The 25446-nt window shown below is 36.3% G+C and overlaps 1 protein-coding gene across 3 annotated transcripts; it reads right to left on the reverse strand.

Moving 5' to 3' along the window:
* Window positions 1-891: 891 nt before the first annotated feature.
* On the reverse strand, window positions 892-25354 carry gpp (DOT1 like histone lysine methyltransferase grappa). Of its 3 annotated transcripts, XM_076115062.1 has the most exons (15): window positions 25116-25354; window positions 23723-23763; window positions 21081-21219; window positions 12116-12256; window positions 11519-11704; window positions 10997-11425; window positions 8909-9069; window positions 8540-8709; window positions 8250-8407; window positions 7913-8143; window positions 7605-7811; window positions 6157-7107; window positions 5891-6089; window positions 5571-5741; window positions 892-5495 (listed from the first exon to the last, which is right to left on the reverse strand). In XM_076115062.1, exons 1-15 carry the CDS (start codon window positions 25197-25199, stop codon window positions 5185-5187), a joined length of 3579 nt encoding a protein of 1192 aa, XP_075971177.1. In that variant the 5' UTR covers window positions 25200-25354; the 3' UTR covers window positions 892-5184. The 3 variants fall into 3 exon arrangements, with proteins under 3 accessions (XP_075971177.1, XP_075971171.1, XP_075971164.1); XM_076115056.1 differs by having other exon boundaries at window positions 892-5741; window positions 11009-11425; XM_076115049.1 differs by having other exon boundaries at window positions 892-5741.
* Window positions 25355-25446: the final 92 nt, after the last annotated feature.

Below are 25446 nucleotides of genomic sequence, written 5' to 3' on the forward strand. Positions count from 1 at the left end.
TGGTAATTTGAGAAAAAACAAAACCGATCTTAAGGAAAGGTTCATATCTGACGTAACATGCGTCGCGTATTATCGGTCGCGTAACCTCAGAACAGACAAATGTATAGAAAAACACTTAACCGTACACACTCAACTGATGATGCGTCGTTGCGAAACACATACTATTTAGACTACGCCCGATGCATCTTCCGTCAGATGTGAACCATCCCATAAATTCGCTATGTTTGGTATCATTCGGTTTGTGTCGATGGAGTCAACACATGTACAAACTACAGACCAACCAATCGGCACAGATTGATAAATGCCAAGCTGACCGTTAATACTACCCGAGTCAGTATATGCACATTTAAATATCGGATTTTCGACTATACTTGCTTTGATGAATTTTGGCCCGATTATGTAGGTATGTGACAAGCCTAACTGCTAACTAATACTAACAGTGTAGACTTTAGTAAATAATGCGTAGGTTCACGATTCATCAGGACGTAGACCGTTAACCTGTCTTGCGACGAATGTAACATGAAACAAAAATCGCAAGAAAGAAAACTCAAGTAACGGGATAATACAGCACACGAAGATAAATTATTACGCGAAAGATACGTTCAGAACAGATTAATACCTACAATTCCACTATAATTATGCGTTAAATTATAGCGCTGGTTCATAATTTATGCGTACCTACGATATGATCACGGGATATGATACCTATACATAATATCATCTCGAACCGGATCGCATTCGATCATGTCAGACATAAACCAGCTGGTTCCTACTTCCGCCAGTTCACCGCTTTGAATATAATTTATTAACTACACTTACGATTGCTGTTTTTATTTAATTTATAGCTGAAAGTTAACGTTAGGATAGGGCATAGAAATAAGAAATCTGTAATATAATTATTCGTTTATTTTTAACTTTTAGTACAAAATAAAACTAGTACACAGGGATACATCTCAAACCTAGCATTTGCATGTTGAATAGTCCGAGGCTTACGACGATAAGTCTTCTCATTTGTACTATTTTAGACACTATAACGTCACACAGATTAGCTCATTATTCCCCATCAAAAAATAAAATTAATTATAACTGAATAATGTAATCACTCTTCGAGTTAATCCGACCAAAATAGATGTTTTATTGCCGACATTACATTATTACTATTGGTACCTACTTCAGATTAGATTTTAAGCTTACTTATCAATATACAAATACATAATTTTGAGGTTTGGAGCGGCATTGATGAGTTTTCAGGCACAATCAAACCAGTGCACCCCAATGCTTAAAATACACGTGACGACACATTTCACGAACTAAACGTGCTCCCTGAGCCATACGTGTATTCAAAACATAGCTGGAATTTCGCATTTACAGAATGTAATATTCATCGATCTCAAATTATTAAAAATGCTCAAATATTAAACTATTACAATCATACAATTTTAGTGTTTTCGACAAAATCTTACCTAACAATAAAAACAGTTCACCGTGCACAGTAAGTAAATACACTGTACAAAAATAACTTAAAAAATAGAACCGACTTTATATTTGCTTCATGATTAGTACGCCAAATATTTTAATAAAAACAACAAATTGAATTGAAATATAAGATGAACGCAAGACAATATCTCGGAAAATTCTTCCGGTTGATCTATTGGTTACTACATAGTATGTATTAGATTTTCCAACGAGATTCATCAATATTCTTAAATTAATTATGTTCCAGCAGTAGCCACTTAAGCAAGTAAATTTGTATCTTTAACATTCAGCTGCAGACAATATACATATTAATATCGCTCGCATACACATAATAATATATTATGTGTTTACTTGGACACTTCGTGTGACAGGTTGAAGTCGCGCCAGAAATATATCTCAAAATCTCGCTGGATACTCATTTTAAGGCTGTTCTGGTTATGATTTTGGTGTTAATTACTATTTGTCTTAAACTTATATTTTATCTATTTGAGTCAGACCACGTAACGTTTACTCATCCAATTAAAAACAAAATAATTGGTACCTTATGTATAATCATTACAAATACGATCTACTTTAACTATTTATTATTCCCAAACGAATTAATTTCTAAGCTTCTTCACATTAAATACGTTACGTGCAACTGACCTATTGACCAGTCGATTTGCAAAATTACTTTTAAAAATCCTATTGTTTACACCTGACAAGGCTCGTCTAATAACTATTGAGTGGGTTCTATTGCATGGACTATTAGACGTCATGTCTAAATTAATACATATTTTAAGGCTGCACTGTCCACTGTTGCGAGGCTATTGCAAGGATATTCCAAGCTGGGGTTCAGTTACTTACCCGAAACAGTTATATTATTTACACGCGATTTAATTGCCCATTACAATAATAATTGTAATAACAATCTTAAAATATTGCTTGATGTAATTTGGAACAAATAAAATCTAAATATGTAAGATTTTATTACTTGACTCCAGGTAGCAATACATTTAATTTAAATGTACGAAATTTTTAAAGAAAATGCGCAATGCCTCGGCATAACTTCAGACTGAATGACCTTGTAATAGCAACGCCCATGGAAAAAGTTATATTCATAAGTCGGTTCCTATATTTACGATACAGTCACATAATTTCCAATTACAAATATTTTACACACAATCTATTTTTAAGTGCTTATTCGGCTGAAAGTAAAAAATCCGTTATCATTATTTTGAACATCAACAATGACATCAGTAACCTCATTACATAACAAATTGCTTATTTTCGTTAAATCTTATTCCTAAGAGGCGGATAATCGTCATGAGCGAAAAAAAGTTTATTCCTAAGTTACTTGTGGCTCGTCACCTAAACCGATTTATTTAAAGTAACTGTTTACCCCCAAAGGAACTCAGATATGTTTTAGAATATTAAACAAAAATGTTAACAGAGACACGCATGTTAATAAAGGCTCCTGATGATAGATATCAACCAATTTCTATTTTTAACTGTTAAAAGGACTAAAATATCGTTTAAATATTTCCATTAAACTCGCCTCATTTTGCGACGGAGCTTTATTTCTTATTACTCCTCTCATTGGTAATGTAATAATAATACTTTTACGTTAACCTAATGAGTGGGATATAATATGAAACTGATAGCTACCAAAACATCTCTGCTACTACATTTAATTTTGCTCTTTCCATATATTGCAGTATGTGTGAGGCAGGAATTAGTAAGTACTAACGCAATAAAAATAATATAGTAATTGCTTATTAGGAGACATTGGAGGAAGTCAGTATAATTAGGCACGTCGCCAGAAACTCTTTGGTCCTATGATTATATAGCTATAACGTGTCTAAAGAAATATATCTACATTATGTGCATAATTAGTCGAAGATGGAAAAGTATATAAAAAGATAAAAATATCTTAGAGCTCATTTTTTGTTACTTGGATACAACAAAAGTTGTATTTCGAATACTGTTGTATTTGAGACCGAACAAAATACACCTTGGCTCTTATTGTGATTTGCTAAAATTATCGAGTTTGTTAAAAGTATTGTTTAAAGGAAGAACCGAAACGACGAAGTCGTTTAAACATTCATGCATACGTACGGTTTACAGCAGTATCTGACCACATATGAAAATTATTTCCTTGTCATACATGACTACTGTACATGGTTCCATACTGTTTTACTCTATCTGCACATTTTTTTACCGAAATATTTCGTTTACATTGATTATTGTAAAATATTCAACTAATCCTTTGAAATTTGGTGCGTCATAATAGTAGACAGATAATACCACGTGATTAGATATGCTGCAACACCAACGAAATATCTTCGTTTACACATTCACAAAACACGTTTAAACATTAATTGGCGTTACGATTTTATTTACACATCTAGCATCACATTATGGCTGCCCTATTAGTTCATATTACATACTATATCACCCTGAATTTTTAGTATTTTTATGTTTCTGTCGCATAAAATATTGATTTAGGGATAGTAACCACAAATTAGATATTATGCATCGTTACATAAAAAGTAACAGCGGATCTATTCCACTCATTGTTATCTTTTATACCACGATGCTTAGAGATTGATTATTATAAAAAGACACGACTAAACTCTTTGTGTATCTGTGGGCTCAGTGAGCTTTATCACGTATCACTCACATAATTGAATATTTGAGACTCCACATGAACACAATTACTTTATTACACTCGTAGTGGAAGTAAGGACGAACCTTAAACTAATTGTATATAAAAATAGCGTGTCTATTTATATTACGCAAAATCTATTTATAGTAAAAGAGCACAGTAAAGTATAAAAATTTAAAATTTATTCTGTATCCACCTGTAGGTACATTTTAACAAAATTCATTTCATGTTACTGACATTTTTTCGCATTCAAATTGATTATTTTTACAATCTTATGTTACTGTCCCTAAATTTACATATTATTTAAGTTATTGTAATTACAGATACTGAAAAGATAACAATAATGGTGCTTCATGTATCACAGGACGATTGACGACCTCATTGCTTCGAATATGACGACATGAGATATTTCTCAACATTAATATTACAGTGATAATTGCGCTATAATTTACTAAGAAATCCCTAATGCGATACTTCTCCGATTCGATACATAAGAAAAATTCATAATGATCTATTCTATACAAACTCGATATACGTAAGTACAATATCAAAATTTAAGATCGCCCAAAGAAATGATTAACATTATTCAGACAAGAGCTTCCGTAACATCGACAAACAAAACACATAAAACAACAAACATTCATCAAACGACCGGCGTAAGAATGATCCGCTGCATCGTCACCGAATCATGTATTTCAGACTCTAAGACCTAAATGAACACATGAAATACAATCCGTCACGGCGCTGACGTCCCGTGTCCGCCGAACGGAACGGCGACATAAAACTACCATTAAATAATTACACATCTTAAACGTAAAATAAACTCAATAATATACATAATTACATTATATATTCGAAAAAATAACAAAAAAAAATCGACAGTCAACATCCGAGGAGCGTCGAGCGGGGCGAGACCGACTCTATTTACATAGAATACAATCGAGCGAGTGTCCGTCGTCGGCAGTGCTACATTACAATTACGCTAGAGCGGGGGCGGGAGCGGGCGCGGGCGCGGGCGCGGACTGGCGGCGCCCGGCGCGGCGGCGCTAGGGCCGCCCGCGTCACATGGGCGGGCGCTCCCAGTCCACGGCCGGCGCCGCGCCGCCCCACGCGCCCCAGCGCTCGCGCCGGAAGAAGCGCTTCTTGAAGTGCGCGGCGGGCGGCGAGCCCGGGGCCCGCGCCGCAGCCGCGCCCGCCGCGGCGCCCGCCTCGCCGTGCCCGATGCCCGAGTCGGGCGACGTGTTGCACGCCTCGTCCGAGCGGCGCCGCTTGTCCTCCATCGCCGTGGACGCGAACGATATGATCTGGTCGAACCGGAACGCTATCCGGTCCTGCCACTTGCTCTCGTCGACCTCCTCGCCGCCCTCGCCCTCTGTAACGGAGCGGGTGGTGAGTCGATCGGGCGGCGCGGGGCGAGCGCGCGGGGGGCCGGGCGCGACCGCGTTACCTGCCAGGCGCGCGCCGTCCGGCAGCTCGTCCACCAGCGGCGTCGACGTGTTGGAGTGCGGCTCGGCGCCCGGCGAGCGCCGCTTGCCCTCCTCCGCTTCGGGGCCCGCCGCGTTGCGTCCGCGCCAGTACTCGGACGCTAGCACGCGAGCCTGCAGGCAAGCCGCTAGACCTGGTCGACAAACTTATTTTATTATATCGTCCGACGAAGTTAACGATCTTACGACTCGATAACTACGAGTGAGGCACTGAAACATCACCGCTCGGAAACATAATATCGGTCACCTTTACGCCCAGAAAAGTTATAGAATCGCGACTCACCTTCGAGCGGTTGGTTCGGGCCGGCCGGCTCGTGGTAGCGCGCGCTCATGTTGACGGCCGCGTTGATTATGCTCTGGTTGGAGATCTCGAGCGTGCGCTCGATCTCGCCGTTGACGAGGTCGCCGATGGTGCGCGCGCCGGGCGCCGCGAGCCGCTCCTGCGACAGGTGGCGGCGCAGCGCCAGCTTGGCCGGGGACACCTGCGGCGGCAACACGATATATTGTCTGCGCGGGAGCGGGCGGCGGGCGCGGCTAGAGCCGACTCACCTGCGTGTAGTCGGGCTGCGGGCCGGGCGCGCGCGGCTCGTGGCGGCGCTCGTAGGGCGGGTAGCGCTCGCGCCGCAGCTCGCGGGGCGCGCGCGCGTAGGGCGCGGCGTGGGCCAGCGGCGAGTGCGGGCCGGGCGGCGCGGGCGGCGGGCGCGGCGGGAAGGCGTGCGCGGCGGCGGGCTGGCGCACGAAGCCGTTGGCGTACGCGTGGTTCGGCGCCGGCGGCCGCGTCGCCTTCCGCTGCTCCTGGTCCTCGTTGAGCACGGACGTGATGATGCTCTTCAGCCTGTCCTCGAAGTTGATCACTTTCGGCGACTCCTGCACCTTGGCGACCACGTTCAGAGGCTTCTGGTGCTTGACGGGCGACTGGCGGTGCGCGAGCGCGGCGGGCGGCGGGGCGCCCGGCCGCTGGGGCTGCGTTCGGTGAATGGGTGTGACGGCCTTCGGGTGGCGGTGGTGATCTACGAGTCTCTCCTGCTCCCGAGGGTACCCGTTCACGATGACGTTAGGTTTCGAGATCTTCCCCGCTTCTATTTGTCGTCCGGTCTCTAGTATCTTCTGTGCCAAAAGCTCCGGATTTTGCTCTTCTATTTTTCCGACGTCCGGGACGTCGGGCCACTCTTGCGATCGTGATCGGTGCTCCCTAGATTTTCTCGGTTTATTATTAACAGTGTGAGGTTTGACGGTAGCTACCGGTACGGTCGGCGGGGTGGACTTTTGTTCACTAGCTCTCTCCATCTGAATGATTTCATTCTGCAGATGACCTACCTGTGCGTGTAACCGTTTTCTATGTGCCAAAGTAGCAGATATTTCTTTCAAGATACAATCGTGTGCTATACTTTGGGTAATCTCGACGTCTGGTGGTATATGACCTAACTGGCGATATTTTTCGGTTATTTCAAAAGTCCTTTGTTTAACGAGCATAGCTTGTTCAGCTTCAATATTATTTACCTAAAAATAAAAGAAAATAATCTATAATAAACAAAATAATAACGAAGTCTTTTTCTCAGTTCTTTCTCTATTAATACATAAATAGGTTCGGCGATTTATTCAATCATCACACGACACAGTTGCAAATTAGTATCGCTCTATGTTACTGTCAACTAGAGGTACCCATAAAGTTATTTTTGCTCCTATGTTGCTTAGAGCAACACCTGACGGATGTTACAGGCTTACGCCTAGTGGACGTTTCTTTTAGACACGTACAACCTCGTAGTAAAGAAGTAACAATGCAAAAGCTTTCACACTAACTGAAAATAATCCCGGTGCTAAACTCACTGGAAATAACATTAGTCAAAAAGCACTTACAGGCCGCATACTTTAACAGTTACACACTTGAACCATTTTATAACATACTTAAATTAAAATGTAATAAAAATAATAATATTAAATAGATAATGTAATGTAAAAAGAGTATCATAGTAATATGAGATAAAATAATAAAATACCTGCGCTTGCAATTTGCTAGCTTTGCTCTGCAATTCTTTATGTCTGCCTACAATTTCCTTCGCTTTCGCCAACAGATCCACCGTGTTATTGGCGTGTATACCCAGCTCACTCATTCGCGCTTTTAACAAAGCGACACTGTCACTGATGAGAACACTGATTTGTTTATCTAACTGAGACGCGCGAGACTTCAGTTTCTGGTTTCTCTCCTGTGTAAAATACTTGGGTTTAAAATAATATTCGGTAAAAAACCTAACTAAACTTATTTTACGGGAGTGTGAGAGAATAAAGTTCAAACGCGAAAGCGTACCTTTTCCTTGTCTATCTGGTGTCGGATCTCATTGGCATACTCGGGCGTGTTCATACGCTGGATGAAGGCGAGGTACTGGTCGCGGAACATGTCCAGCAGCAGCTGCAGGCTGTAGGGCGTGTGCGGCGAGCGCGGGATGTCCAGCTCCGAGTGCAGGCGCTCGGCCGGCTGCAGCTGCACGCCCAGCGCCGACAGCCGCTGCTCCACGCAGCCCGGCGGCGGGGCCGTCACCTGCACGATTTAATACTCGTTTACATCCACAAATTTTTGATACATATTACTATGCAAATATTTGATCGTTCTGTTCCATTATCATATAGAGCAAATAAATACTCACGGCGCCATTGTGTAAAGTGGAAGCGAGCGTAGTGGAGTGGAGCAAGTCGAGGCCGGCGATGGCGGCGGGAGCGGCGCGGCGACGCTTGGCCCGCGCCGCGCGCCTGCGGGCACCCCCCGCGCTAGCACTGCGCTTACTGGCCGGACGCCGACTGCGATCTGGGGGACAAAACGTAATTTGTTTTAACGACTCTAGATGACGACCAATTATAGATGCCCTGACGAGTATTGTCAAATACACTGTTAAATGATTTGGCTTAAGAATTATTGCAGCTATAAAAAAATAGTTACTTGAGTCTGAAGAGGAAGCCCAAGGCGCGCCCCACTCGCGGGGCGCAGGTTCAGGTCCGGGTGGCGCGTCGTCGGTCCCGCTGGACTCCTCGTCACTATCGTCGCTGGAGCGCCGCACCACGCGCCGCTTGGCCACCGCGGCGCGCGCTCGTGTCCGACCGTTCTCACCCCTATGTACATAAAAATATCCATTCTAACCATACCACATATATGAGAAATCTACTATTATAACAATGACATACAGATGCAAAAAATCTTAAAATCATGGCAATGCGATGCAACAAATAAGATTTTTACATTTAGGTATGTTACTTTATAATAGCTAATAGTTAATAGTAATTAACCGAAATAAATAAAAAATGTGCTTACCGGACGGGCCTTGGTCGTGCCACTTTCCTTCGTCGTTCTGGCAGCGAGGCAGTGCTATGGTTGCTGTTACCGTTGAGCAGGTCGGGCGTGGGTTGTCGCGTCGGCGGCGCACTCAAGTGTCGCTTACTACCTTCGCCTTCATCACATCCATTTTGTGAACCCTATAAAACAAAACTTTTATAACATACTAATAATAAAATATAAACAACACACAAATCCTTACCAGCACAACTTTTAGCACACCTTTGTCATACTAGTACCATTACAATAATAAATAAAGTAGATTTATAAAAGTACAAAACCATTTTAAAACTACTTTCTTTTGTGTCCTACATAAGTCCTGTAAAAGTGATAATGAGTTATAACTGTCCATAAATGTGTCATCTAAATAGATCACGGTGTTTACATTCTTGGGTACAAATAAATATATTCACATCTAGTTTGCTGATATACAGATAACCACTGACCTATTCGACCCTGATATCTAATAAGCAGTGTTTCCCGGTTAAATAGTGCGCATTTTATGATTCTATTATAAATATATACAATATAGGGTACATACAGTCAGCACAGGAGTTGTCTAAACATGTATTGGATATAAAAGGTCCATACAAATTGGAAAGTCTATAAATGTACGTATTTAGTGTATATAATTAGTACATACTGTATTTTACTTAGAGAAGCAACAAACAACAAGCTTAATCTTATTAAGAATGTCTAATATTTTCGCAAATACTACACATTTGAAATAAGTTTACAGATCCTATAGCATTATAGTTTTGTTAAATACACAAACTGGATTTTGATTGTTTATATTTTGTGATAATTAAGTTTTATAATGCAAATTACAATTAATTACATTAAAGTAAAGCTAAGGTTTTAAACCCTTTAAATTATTAATAAGGTTAACATGTTTTTAAACTCTACTATTACAATATGCAGTTTTCTAATAATCAACACTTCTATCCCAAGTAGTGTTGAAATTTAATAATCTAAATATTGTTTGTGCATTTAACAAGAATATAAAGGAGATAAAATCTTATTATTATGTTTAACAAACTGTCGAGAAATTAACTAAATGCACTAATCTGTATGCACCTTAAACTGCACATTATTTTTATAATATTAGTTACAACATAACTTATAGTTATTCTGGATACAATCTTTGATATTTTAAATAAGCATAGTACATACTGTTTAAAATTTATTTACAATGTGTATTATGCTTTACTAAAATGTTAATTATTATTTAAAATGAGAAAATTAATCCGCATTTGCTTCACAATGTCTCCCAATGCCCTAAACTGCTTTTAGCTTATAATATTAGTCAGGTTCCGTTTTTTTTATTAAGTATTTAGTCTGTACTAGGTATATAGGCTATAAGTGTATTATTATACCCCACATCTTGTAAGTAAAATAGAATTTTGATTGTTAGTCATGTGATGAAACTAGTACTGTATACGGCGTGGGAATGAAATGTGCACCCAAGCCCAAATGTTTTTTTCATGTAGGACACACAAATTTACGATTGTAATAGCAGGACGACTACCGGCTACTACGGCAAATGTAATGCCATCTAATGATAAATTTGTATATGTTATTCAAATATCATATTATTATGTTAGATTGGGACAACTTCTGCAGCTTTTTCATTATATGACAAAGTGAGGCTAATTCTTCACTGGCAAAATATCATTTGGATTTATAATTGTTTATCTTTTATATAAAAAGGGTCGGAAATACTGTAATACTGATGCTGGTATAAGGTAACGTAATATCTTTTCTGTTAAATATTTTCCACGTCGAATATACCTACATGACAATTCACGTGACGACTGATTGTAAAAATGCACAACACAATACAACTTTATAACCATTGTGAAGCAAGGTTAAATTGACAGATGGTAACTACGACATCATGACATATTTACTTATTACTATTTACAATGATAATAATTACTGCACTCCATCAATAGTCAACAGAGGGATCATTGTTTGATTATAATTTTTACAACAAATGCGTCCTGTGTATTGTGGAATTTACGTAGAAATTATTTATAGTAAAAATTTAATATGATTGGAACAGACCCTTTTGCTGACCTTGAGTTTCGGATTTTTCAGTCTTTGAAAATATCTCTCCAATTTGGTCCTATCTATAATGTGTAAATAGTAAGAGACTGGCTTCCCCGTCCACGAGACAGATCCCTTCAACGGTGACATCTCGCTGACGTGCATGATGGTCCCGATGTCGCTCAGGTTCCTGTCCGTTATCCTGAAGTTCAGCGGGCAGAAACTCTTCGATGATACAATTTTAGCACCGTCCTTCAAATCGGCGAATCTTTCCTTTAACTGATGGTCTACATGTGGTCCGAATGCAAAGTTGTTGACGAAAACTATTGTAGCGGCGTTTATTTTCTCTCTATGTTCATCCAACAAAAAGTCGCCCTTTATTAATTTATACTCTCCATATTTTTTACCGTACCATCTCATCCATGTTCTAAAGTAAAAATCCATACTCTGAAACAACAACGATATTTTATTAAAACACATTCATAGAGTCAGGTATCGATATAATTATTATCATTAAAACAAAATTACAAAAAGGTGTACCTCAGCGTATTTGCTAGGAACTTCCGCTTTTTCAACTCCGAGGCAGATGCGGCAAGGTGTTGCGGCCGCCATTTGTAGCACCACCTGCCCAACGCCCGAGCCCAAGTCCACGAACACATCCTCGGCAGTTATGTCAATTTGATCTATCATCTGACACACCAACTCGTATGATGTCTCGCCGTATACCTGTTCAAATGAAAAAAAAACACATTTTATTCAAATTTGAAAAATATGTCTGCATCTCTATAAAAAAACTATCCACCTGTTACAGGAATAGGTGTTTTTTTTCTAGGTTCACAAATGTTGTTACAACTTTAGTGATGTAATAACTATTAATATCTATAAATAACATAACCTGAAATATCTTATATTACTTTTGGCAGTAACAACGACTTGATACAAGGATTATTGTTAATATATTTTTATGACAGGTACTAATGTCCATCGTTTACTGATCATGTATAATTTAAAACTCAGTCACGTATGTTCAAATGTTACCGAGCGCTCGCCGATGTTGGTCACAAGACATAATAAGCGGCCTTCATAAACAATAGATAGGTACGTGTTACGTAATAAATAACCGTTAACAAAACTAACCTCAGGTGAGAAGGGTTCATACTGGTTCAGTTTATCCGGGTCAGACACTGCTTGGTTATACGTTTGCTGAAGTATGTGTTTTAGCAAACCTCTTGACGGATACTTGTTCAACCGTTGAGCTGGTAATGACGTGCCTTTTTCCTGTAAATAAACATTAAAATATTTTTATTGAGTATTATTGAAAATAATACATAGTTGCTTATGCGTTATGAAGATATCTATTATCCAGTAGATTAATTATATTACAACCACGTGCATCAATTAAAAGAGATAGATCGGTTTGGCTTAGACGTAACTCAAACCGACCAATGTTGAATGCAAAGTTTTAGCTGAACTCGGGAGTTCCAATTTAATAAAAACAAAGAATATTATATAATTCGTCCTCAGTTCCTAGAAACACAGTATTTATGTACCTATATCGTAAAATAAATGTATGATGTATGTATTCATATTGTATATCCCATTTCACTCGACGGAGAACGATAAGATTTTATTAATAGAATCCTGATCAATGCATGACATTCAATAAAATGTAAGTAGGCTACTATGCAGCAACAAAATTTCTATATGTAAGTATATTTCTGTAAGCTTATTACAATCGTAAGTTAGCTGCAAGCCTTGACATTGCGAACATGGTAAAATGACCGATCGATACAGGCAAATGCGTCATTTAAGAGCAATGTCGATGGCCTTGAGTCCGATTTACGGTTCAAGGTTTAATAAATGTAGCAACTTATGAGTACCTGCCGATTTGAACTTAAATCTAGAGGTCAATAACATTTTATATTTAAAACCAGTCTTTTTATTTTTTATGCATCAGACGGACGCGGGACGTACCAACGCGGACCTTGTTCGACTTAGTTGACTAATCTGCTGCTTGTAAGACATTACCTGGGTTTTTTGCTTGCACTGTAATAAATAGCGACCTAAAGTTATTCCACATCTGTTGTCTGATTACTTTAGGGTACGTAACTGTAAAGTAAATTTTAACTTAACAACTTCATAGCTAACCATGTTAACCCATGGTTTTTAACTTCAATGGCTTGAGGTACCTATCGTAATGACGAATTTAATTTGATATAAAAATGCTTTTACCCTGAATATTTTGATAATGATGAGATTGTTCGTTGCACATATCGTTTATTTTGCTTTAATTATAATGTTGTCGTTGTTTGTCATCCATAATCATCATTTAAGAAAGAAAGAAACCATCATTTAAGAAAAATCAATAATGTGAGGAGTGTTTTGGAAAGCATTAAAACCCCAACGAAAAAATGTCCTTGTCCACAAAATTTATACGCGTTGGTTGTTGGTTACAATATTTATACGCGTCCAAAACAACTGCACCAATGTGGATGTTGTTTACACAACAGAGAGACAGACATCACAATACAGAGTATTGCAGTAGGTCTTACTTAGAAACTAGTGCATGTGTCATCTTGATAAACCACTACCTAGATTCTTATTTTATTTCAACCTCATTTCACATGATCTGCTTGCAAGTAAACAAAATATTATGTACTTTTTCAAATATTTAATATATTTGGAAGCGTATCGATTCTCATTTTCTGCTTTGGTATTTTAAATAACCAGTTGCCACTACGCTTGTGTAGCAATAACAACTTTACACGTACTCGTGTGTTTGCGTGTATGTGACAAACACTGTATCTTATAACAACTAAGATAAAACCACCTAGTAGTATCTAATCATTTGCTTTCCATAAACATACAGTTACGTAAACACACTTCACGTTGTTTAACATTTGGTGTAATTGGTATCGCATTTTCCATTTTGGCCAGTGGCGCTCTACACGTACTCGCAAGGAGCAAGAAGTTGCTGAGTGCGGCCGCGCGCGACCTTGTCGAATCTTTTATAATGTGTTTGTTTACGTTCCGTGTGCATTCATTCATAAGTGATCAAGTATGAATAACATAACCTTGCATTTTATATTACTTGCATAATATATTGAATACTGTTATAGACGCCGTCCTGTGATATTTATTCTATCACAAAGACACAAATCACGTGAACGGTGGTGTTATTAGGTACGTAGGTTTTACGTAGATAGAAACTTGTTATCTTAGTACTCTGCACACGCAATAATTACATACTTGGAAGTCCTATTCATTAACATTTTAAATTGATTTCTGTTTGCGAAGATGCGACGACATTTAATCTTTTGTTTATTATTTCTATTCCGGCATTAAAATATAGGCTGTAAATTTAGGGCAGCTAACGTAATAGCTCCCAAAAATATATTTTATTGTTGTTTATGCTCTAAGTCTAACACCGTTAAACAAAGATTTTAACATTCCTAGTCTTAAACATGTAACGGATTATCAGTTTTCCCGCGAAGCAACTGTCATTCGACCTCGACACGCCATGAAGATAATGATATTTTGAAGTTAGTGCAGTAGTCAGGATATTTGAGGTCATTGACTTTACACATTCGATGTGATAAGGCAGTCATTAGCTTTGATTCTCATTGCCTACGAGGACCCAAAACAGTGCACCTTAGAAACAAATTCAAATTTCTGTGTATTATCCAACGTTATTCAGTAAATAAACAGATAAAGCGTCGCTCGTAATACGTACCCTATATAACTTGTTCCCATTAAATCACAGGAGGCAATGGGGTCAGGGGAGCCAACCGTGTTTGAGAAATCGATATCAACTCCGTAAACCATGCTTTCGCATTTGAGTTTATGGCTGTCTAGATACGTATATTATTTTGTACTATGTTGTAATCATCCTGTCATTGAGTATGTTGAAGTACCTAACACTCCAGGTGTTAATACAAAGTCAAGTCATTTAGGTATTGATATTAGGTACATTAATAAAACATACTTTTCATATAGTATGCTATATGACTACTATAACGTCGGAAACAAATCCGTGAATCTACATACAATGATCATAATGTAGACACACTTCGAAGGCGTAGCATCTCGGGGCCAATGATGCAATCATTTCTCACAGACCCGCCCGTTGCCCAAACAGTCCATATGGCGCTAAACCATTGCGTCACTCACTATCTACTTACTCGGTGAAAATTAGAAAGCGGCCTCACGTTAATTCAGCGCAATGCATGCGGTAACATTGCGTTTACTAATATTATGTTACATATGTAGTCAGGTAATGCTAATCGCTTATCCATCGTATAACAAAGGACGACGACACAAGTTCTTTTTTTTAAAGTAGGTAAGCCATTATTTCATTATACACAAACGTTACGTTATCAGATACGTAGGTACGATATTTCTTGGAAAAGTTAATTAGTTTATCAATTAGTTACAAAAGAGAGCTGTTGTTTGTTATCGTACACAAAAAAGATAAACAAATGGGAAAAACGTGGGTTACTAATGAAATAAATTTATTATGTTTTAATACTGACACATAGCTTTATTTTGGTGTGAAACTTGGTTTGTACCTAAAATATACGAATTGATCGAATTTAATAATACTCATTATGAGACTATTATAAATACCAAATATTATAATAGGTACACACATTCAATAAATACAAACATGTCGGTCTAAACTTTACATTGATTAAATGATACTGTAATATAAACCAGGCACAAAATGATTCTGGTCACTGTACTGGATATCGATTTGTTAAAAAACATCAACGTTCAACGACTTTGTCTATAAAACGTGATAGCAAGTAAGTATTAAAATTAAAGAAACCGATAGCCAGAAAGAAGACGCTGGCGCAGCCGAAAAAAAAGGTCATTAACACTACGTGAGACATTCGCGTTCGCTCAATATTGCGGTCAACGCCCCCGCAAGTGGCCCGCACCGAGCCACTCACTATAACAATGCGATTCGCAGTCCATTCGCTCTTAGCCAAATATATTATTATGTAAAATGAGTTACGAAGTGCTTCATATCACACGACCACAATGCGATAAGTTATGATTGGTTAAATTAAAAATATATTTTAAATATTTATGATAACATCCAACGTATCAATCGTTGCTGTTCTTGATTCTACTCTATAACAATATTATTTACATCCTTATTACAAACTGAACACTACGTGAAATGCCTGTATGTTTATAAAGTTTGTTATAGTCAAGGATATAAGAGTAATACTGGAGCTAAATATAAAGGTGCAAGGTCAGTAAACTGCACTTAAAGGTGTCTAGTAACACGCGACTTCTGTCCGTACATAATGTTTATGACCTAATATAGGTATATCATCGTCTATAATAGTTAACTAGTAAAGCTGCACGGCACGGAACTAATACACAAAGGTACTACGTTCATAACAACATAATATATTATTATATGTGTCATTTGTATTAGCAATACTACCTTGAAACAGTCGCGGACTCGTTGTTATTTCAAAAGTGTTCATAAAAATAAAATACGCAGTATTATTATTGTTTAAGAAATAACTGAAAATAAATTTTACATTTATTGTAGTTCGAGTTATTGTCTTTTATTATTGCATTAAATACTATGGGTTGGCGGGAAAATAGAATAAGTAATAGCGTTATTAGCGCATTCGAGTCGTGTTTTTAACATAATAGCGGACTAATAGGTTGTAAACGTAATGTTAAAACTTCTTAGTATGCTGGTCCTCTAACCAAGTAACACCAATGACATCATCGCTATACAAAGGATAACTCTATTTTGCAGAACGACTGTTTGCATATCTAGGACTAAGGTCAACAGTTAAAGGAATAAAAACGGAATTGTCTCCCATATTACGTAAGTTTGGAGCTTGCACGTAATCTGGAATTTGGAAAACGATTGTATATTTATAACTCATGGTTGTACTGTACCTAGTTTTTAGGTTATTATTACTTATTATCCTGTAAATCATATTTTATTTCCTCACTTAGGTTATGGAAAGAACGCCTTATTTTATAGCATTGAAAGGTAAAAAAGCGCGGCAATTCATTCATAAATACGACGCGACGCCTAATCGATGCGCTACTTTTATAAACTTAAAAGAAATCAATAGTGAAATAAATGAAATGTTAATACCAATGAAAAATATAATCATTTCGTTGGTACCCATATCGCTACTTCGGGGAAGAAAGGGCGTAAAAGCCACTTTTGGCCAAAATGAGTTAATAATGCAACTTTGTTTAGTTTTCGACGCTCTATCGATCTGTATATTTAAAATTTCAATATTCCCAAAAAAATGGCTTTTACCCCCATGATTTTTTTCTCACCAAAACCATTTTTATTAAAAAAAATTGACGTATATGACATTATTTAATTATTTCAAATTAATAAGGGCGTATCACCATAGTATGAAAGAATATTTGGTCGTAAATACAATATTTATTACGTATAAATTAACTAAAATTGATAAAATAGTATAAAATAATGGTATGTTTGTAATTTATTCTACTAGGTAGGTATTGGTGTATTAAATAAATAAATTTAGTTAAGATGCAAATCAGTTTTATTCATTCATAAATCAAATCAAATTGACAATAATTAGTAATCTTCTTTTTTTTCTATTTCTTTTTCTGTTTTTTGTTTCGTTTTCTTACTTTTTATTAGACGATAGTAATTATTTATCACAGTTAACTTAAAATTTAAATTAATGAAAATAATCAAAGTTCAATTCAATTAAATCTTTTCTTTTGTTTCACTATTCATGAATCGTGTGCATTTAACTTAACAGGTAGGTAACCTAATTCGTTATAATAAATTTTGTAATATAGAACTATGATAAATCAGATAATAATAATTATTATGCTATTATTTTGAGCTTCTATGCACCTTCATTTCAATATTCACCACATTAAATCTTACAAAATTATAATAATTGTAGGTTTACTCACGATAATTGTTATAAGTGGTGCAGTCATTACGACCTTTTCACTGTCTAAAGATGGTTTATACGACACGATGTATGTTAGCATTATAGATATTTGTGGATTTACGTCCTATAGTACGTATTTATAGACGGTGTAAAAGCCATTTTTATTTAAATTTTGGGTCGTAAATCCATCCTATCTTCTAAACCATAAGGTCTACTTAAAATTAAGCTTCTTGATATTAAAGAGCACTTAAATGCAAGTAAATATCACCAATTCATTCGAATTTAACTCTATTGGAAAAAAAGTTATTTTCCAAAATTAAAAAAAAAAATCGTTTTTTCGCTCCCCTGTAAAGTTGGTATTTTGGCTTTTACGCCCTTTCTTCCCCGAAGTAGCGATATCTAGAGAATATCAGAAAAATCTCTAGTAGTAATGTCTAAAATTACATTTTCTAAAAATAGATTTGAAAGAATAGAGGGCAATTTACAAAGTTTCCGTGTTTGTTTTGAAAATAAGCTAAGTAGGCAGAGTTCTCCATGTCATCTATAGTGAAAATGGTATGCGACGTGTATAAATAGAGTTAGCCTCGCGCGGCGTCTGCGGACATCGATCGTTGCGTCCTCGCCGCCATCTTGGCCCTCGTGTCTCCCTCCTGCAGCCCGCGCCCCACTCTCTTGTGTTGCCCCTCACTGCCCCACATTCACCGCACCGTTTCGCACATGCTACACTACGACGCGGTATGTCCGCTGTTTCTAGCTAGCTGACTCAACATTTGGCTGTTAGAGTTTGCAGCTCTACAAAAATAAACATCTTCAAGGAGATAATTGTTTTCCGCGTTTCCATTTAAAAGTAGGTAGAATAAGTAGAACAGTGTATGTATAACTAACTAGATACTTTAATAAAGTAAGTAAATTAATGCAGATGATTATGTGGTACGTATGTAAATAAATTGTAGTTAAGATAAATATAACAATATTCTGTAAATAGCTAATTGGGATTGTAGTTACTTTACTTTTAAAATATAAAATTGGCAATTTGTTACAATAATATATTATAAAATATTGATCAAAATTTTATCTAGATACAAGATACAGAATACAGACTAGTCTTTGAAAATACTTGAATTTCTTAATAATTTTGTGTGGACTATTGTAGATCAGATACGAAGGTCTAACGATCTTTGACATTCTCTGACATTCGTCTACTTTCTCAACTCAATAAGGTCACAAGCTTAAGCCGAAGGGTCTTTCGTCTATATTGACGTCAAGACGCACCGTTGGCAACGTAAACAACATTTTACAATAAAAATATGAAAAATCAAAATTCACTTTTCCAAAATTCAAGCAAATGTGGCTGGTTGAAAAATTATAAATAGTACGAGGTGACATTGAAGATGTTTCCGCAAGACATGACGATAAACGTTCAACTAAAATCGTTTTACGTATGTACTTTTCCTCGGACTTGTCCCAGTTAAGAAGGCATCCTTCTGCGCGGGGATTCAGTGGCAGTTCGGGCCTTAAGTCATTCTGACCTTGTAATATAACAACTATGCCATAGGCGCCGACAAATTTCATTCGTAAAATAAAAACACCATAGATATAGAAAGAAGAATGCAAAATTGAAATTTCAACTTTTCCTATCTAACTGTCATTTTTTTAGAGTCGGCATTTTTATGTTTAGTAAACTGCCATCTTACCAATCTGTTGTGATCGCATTTAAGTTTCATTCATTGAAAAAGATGTAAATCATAAAATAAAAAATAGAAACGGGCTATTATACCTTTATTTACCTGAGTTAATTCTTTCAAAACAGTACTGTATGATACCAAAAGTCTTCTCACGGTTTTTGTAACAAAGTAATTGTTTGAACCCTGAATTGTTCCTATTTTTTACAGTTTAAAATGTTACCTGACTACACCATCACGCAATTAAACAAGGTCTTTAAAGGACAGACATGTTCTAAAATCATTGTTCCAAAGATTGTTTACTTTATGCCCAATTAAGAAAAAGAATAGAATTTTTACTAAATGACAATCCAAAACTCACTAATGTTTATAGGTACCTGACTATGAGAAACATTATTTTTCCCGTTAGCAAATCATAAAAACCATTCGTATTAATTTCCTGCAAACCCGTTTGATGGCAAATGACCGATGGTTGATTGAGAACTCGACGGAGTGTGTGCAAATTCCTTAAAATATTATAAAATCTATTGACATGGCTAAATAAAATACTACTTTAAAAAAATCTTAGACTTATTAGAAATCAACAGATATTTATTTACACTAAACAATTATGCCTTAAATGTCGAAGATATATGTAATTTACTCAAACAAATTAATGGCAGACTATTCAAGTATTATAGTATTCATTAAAATCAAGATTTTTGAGTGGAAGTTCAATGTCAAGGGTGCTATTAAATCGGCACAGATTGTGTTTATTTTTATCTCCGTTGGTAGGTAACTTGTTCTACCTGAATGATATTGCTTATTCATAATGATGTAATACATTATCGTGAGCGCTTATCTGTATTTATGTAATAAAACATACCTACATATTTTTTTTCGTTTCGTACCTAACTATCCAAAACTGCATCACTACTATGACCAACTTTATTTTTATGTTTTACCTACTAAATGTATAGGTATAATATGGAATTGTAGGAGTATATTGACCTGCATCGTAGGTAGGTACCTACCTATACAATATTTTATGTGTTTGTGTCGCTATACTATTGTAAACGAGCATACGTCACAGAAATATACGGTCACTAGTCACTGCACGGTTCGTGGTATGTAGAGTACGTTGCAATAATGTCTTGTACCTACCTACTCATGTTTGTTGCAATTTCGTTGTCATATTAATATGTATCGAGTTCGTGGATGCAATGAAAATAATGTAATTCATTTATTTGTACGAGTATCATCCGATGCGGTAACACGTCTGCATCGTAAACAAAAGGGTGTGCTCTCGCTTTTATTGTACTCATCTCAATGATGTATTATCAGAGATTCGGAAATATCCCAACGTATACATGCTTCTTTACTTACCTTGAATGAAAAATAAGTGTGTAAAAAGTGCCTGAACTATTTTTTTATTTCATATAGTTTTTACATAGTTTTGACTGCATAATATATAGATATGTATCAAGTATACAAAACAGTGGTACAACTCACCAGAGCGACGACGGAGTCTATGGCGCGGTTGAAACGGTCGCATAGGGCTCTCATGCTCTCGTACGAGTGGGTGTCGTAGTCGCACAAGATGTTGTTTTCCAGAGCCGCCTTCATCTCTGGCAAATCGTCGCACACCCACCTGCAACAAACAAAATTCCTTTGTCTTACTCAACTCAATAACATCAGCAAGTTAGGTGTATGTATAATATCCACGATACGCCTCCATCCGTGCTGTGCTATATCTAATCAAACATTTCGTGACGAATATAATCATCATTATAGTCTCCACGTCAGACAGGTATTTTAACGTAATATAACGCATAGGTATTATCACAATACAATAAACTAAGTACGTATGTTGCCATGCTGATTGCAAATTTTGCAATACAAAGGTCATCAAACTAACAAAATTATTCCGAACGAAGAGGTTTTCTTTTATTATTCGTTACTATCGGAAGTTACAATTACAAATCAAAGACATATTTTTGAGTCTTGAAAAAGACTTGACCCGACCTAGAAGGTGACTTAGGAATAATTTTTCCGCATGATCACGGCAATATAGACGTACGTATTTTATTTAACGTAGGTATTCATAATTCATACTCCAGTCATTCTCTTATAAGCCGATGAAATATCAAGTATCGTGCTCTTTCAAATTTATTTCAAAATAATAGGGATCGATTTCAAGGTTACGAACGGGTGAATGAGCGCGTCGGGACAAAAAGAGGTCATAGTGAAGGTTCTCGCGCTCCCGACTACTCGAGCCCCAAACGGTCGACCTGCAAGACTCGTTCTCGTTTTAATTCAGTATAAGATATCTCAATCAAGTAGGTAACTCTAAAATACATACCCTAAACGATGTATAAAATATCTCTATGTTACTGTTATTTATATATTAAATAGGGTAACATGTTAATAAGTCTACGTTTTTAACTCATATCAATTAAAATAATTTAGCTCGTACCACAATTAAGTTCGCTGTAATAGCTCATCGAGCAACGTATGAACTCACGACCTTTTGGTCGCCTGTCAACGCCTTCGGCTGGTGTCGGCCTACTGTAGGTCATTGAAACTAGATGTCGTGTGGCATGTTACGAATAGATTGTAACATAAGACGTAATTTATCGCGTAAAGGTGTGTAAAGTATTTAAATTAGAATGAATTCTAAAAGTACTCGATTAAATAAAGGTTAATCAATGTCTTGTGTAAATACATGACCGTATTATATATTATGTAATCGACTGACGCTAAAAACTAAAAAACATGTTTGTGAAGCCTAAAAAGATTCCAGTGTGTAAAACATCTAAATACTTAGCATGACCAATTTTCTAGTTTTATTACAGTCATAGTTACCTAAGTGTTAGTGTAATAGTGGGCCAAACACGCTATCAATATGTGGGCGTTTCGGAAGCAACAACAAAACATTATCGTATATGGCGAACAATATTCATTTAAAGAACTCATTCAAAAGCAGCTGGTTTTAATGGCATAATACGCAACACTGGGTTAACGCGTTGGCGTAGTATTAAAGATTGATACTGAGGTCTGAAGCTCATAATTGTAACGTACAACAATACTTTGGAATATGATTATTGTAAGAAGGCTCTTCAATTGTATCTACCTATGCAGACTTGCATAGGAAAATATATATTCACAATGCACAGTAAGTAAACTACGTACTTCGAAGCAATGAAGGAAATCCCGAGCGTCATTTATTTCATTACCAAAGCATTATTCAATATTAATATTCATTATTTCCTTTAAATGTTCATGTCACTGTTTCGTATTGGTATATCATGTATTTCCTAGTGAGATAAACAAACATACGCAACAATGATGAACGTGAATCATATTGACGTATTGTCGACAATGGACGTACGCACATCGCGGCGATCGGGCCGGTCGCGACAGCCCGTATCCGTCTTGACAGGTGGCGTTACCTATCTCCCAACATCTACAGAACGCACGTGGATAGGATACGCTTTCACAATACCTATACATTATATTATGCAGTGTATAACTTATGTATATATTCTGATTGTTGTAAAGTGCAATATCAATGTTGATTGCATGATTTTGAACATTGAACAAACAAAGAACAAATTGATTTTAATATTAAAGTTACTTTTGCACAAGTAATAATAACTTTGCAAAAATATTCAAGCTGTACTTCAAGGTCACCGTGTCATTTAATAATACCTATGAATTATACAACAGCTGCAAACCCCTAAAGTAACACTTGCCCTACATATGCTCACTGCTCTGTTTGTTAACACATCAATACAATGTGTTTCTAACATTACTATGTAAAGATGTATTTTAAATTGGTAGTGTTCATACATTTTTAACTTGATGGGTAAAATTATTATAATTATGGGAATGGATTAAGAATATAAGTCAGGCTGTACATATTGTTGTTAATAAAATTTTAGGCACAGAAAAATATTAAAATAAGCATGCATCATACTTTTCCACCAAATTGCAAATCTGATGGATTATATTAATAATAATAATGTGTAAAAAATATTGCCTAGTTTTGTTGTTATTTTCACTGTAATGAATTTGTTATTTATAAGCAATGGCCTTCTTTCACAGAAGTTAATATTTAAGATAAAATATTAGTAAAAAAATATTTATAATACCTTATGGTTTCTACTATCTCCAAGGCCCCATCGTGTTTGTCCTGAAACAAATGAAATCCATTTTACATTGATAGTTGTAATAATTTGTTGTGATGCTGGAAGTCAAGAAATTGTGGTATTTATTTTATGAACAGCTTTATATACAAAATAACACATAATGTTTTTTATGGTGGGAAAGGTGTTATTTGTTTTTTTTCACATATTTTATATAGGTGCATTATTGTTGCATATTTATTGGTTACCTATGACACACTATTCAGTAATTTAAATAAGAGGTTATACATGAGTAGTACAAGTATCTATATTTAAAATATTTTGGGCAGAGTAGAATTAAAAAGGGCATATGGGTAGGCAAGTAGCATGACAGATAGTTCTGACAATTAGTTACTACATACTTAGAAATGAAAATAAAAACATGTTTAGTTAAGGTTTTTAATTGTATGTTAAAAAAAACTTAATGTTTTTATCAAAACACAATGATTTGCTTCAGTGAACGAAATAAATAATAAATAGTATCATAAAATACAAGACAGTATGAATTTAACCTAAATATTTCAAGATAAGACTTATCAAGTCAAAGCTTTTCAATCAACTCTGTATACATGCAATCTCCATTAAATATTGGGAGGTTCAAACATTTTTCAAGCTACATTATGTATATTATATTTTAAATGTACATATAATCTTAGAACATAATTTAACAGTAGTTATAATAGGTTAAAATAGTAAAATTGTTTGAACTTGTTTTACTGCTGTTGATCAACAGAGAATTGCAATTAGTACTTGACTGTGTGTGTGTTCTAATCAATTTGTATTTATATCCATTTCATTATGGAGATTCATTACAAACAAACAATGCTATTAGCTATTGGTCAATAACTGAATGTTAATTATTGTGTATAGGTACAACAGTGTGTTCCATATCAAAAATGAAACAAAACTGAAATATATAAAATCGAGTAAAATGTAAATAAATGACGAATGAAAACTACGCAACAGTGTGTACATATCTAAAAAAAGCCGACACCTTGACAAAACACGAGGTCAATACACTCTACTGCAATACCCATGTGACGTGAAGAAGAGCTTACCTATCTCTATATCTTCGATAAATACCATGTTATTGTTACTAACATTACAGGTATACCAACAGAACTGGAAACATATCATCATATAATTGAAACCCTAGCTACATAATTCAACTAAACACGAGCAAGTACCTATTCCGAATAGTCACTTGTTGTACAATAGGAGTACAGAGCCTACTAAACAATTTAGTTACATCACCAATGAATATACGCAACTATAGATAGATTTAGAGTTTAGAAAACTAGAAGTTCTATCAGCGTCACAGTATCTAACTGCACGATAATAAAATATACGATTTCCTTACCGAGCCATGACCTGAAGTGAGGGGCCATGTATAAACAACAGGTTCCGCGCCTGCAGGAGAATGCAGGCGTAAATCCAAAGCCATGATAAGAAAACCACTGCATTAATGCACACACTTTTCACTTAAACACTAAAATAATCACTAAAAATTCTAGATAATAACATAATTTCACTGCACTTTCACACACACACACTCTGAACAACCGGGCGCCATGTTGAAATTATTTCTAAATTCCAATCATGGCCGACAGTCAGTGTTGTTATTCAAATAAAAGTTAGTGTTTGGTATTTGTAGATAAAAAAAGAAAAGAAAAAATGTTTTTTTAAATTAC

The sequence above is a fragment of the Anticarsia gemmatalis genome, chromosome 1, assembly GCF_050436995.1.
Source record: "Anticarsia gemmatalis isolate Benzon Research Colony breed Stoneville strain chromosome 1, ilAntGemm2 primary, whole genome shotgun sequence".
In the NCBI taxonomy this organism is placed as follows: domain Eukaryota; kingdom Metazoa; phylum Arthropoda; class Insecta; order Lepidoptera; family Erebidae; genus Anticarsia; species Anticarsia gemmatalis.

Coding starts and splice junctions, on each gene's coding strand:
- gpp (XM_076115049.1), bottom strand. CDS start 25,199: ATGGCTTTGGATTTACGCCTGCATTCTCCTGCAGGCGCGGAACCTGTT. Junction 9,070..10,996: donor AACTCAAGGTCAGCAAAAGG/GTCTGTTCCAAT, acceptor TTTGTTTTATAG/GGTTCACAAAATGGATGTGA. Junction 8,144..8,249: donor CCACTTTACACAATGGCGCC/GTGAGTATTTAT, acceptor TAAATCGTGCAG/GTGACGGCCCCGCCGCCGGG.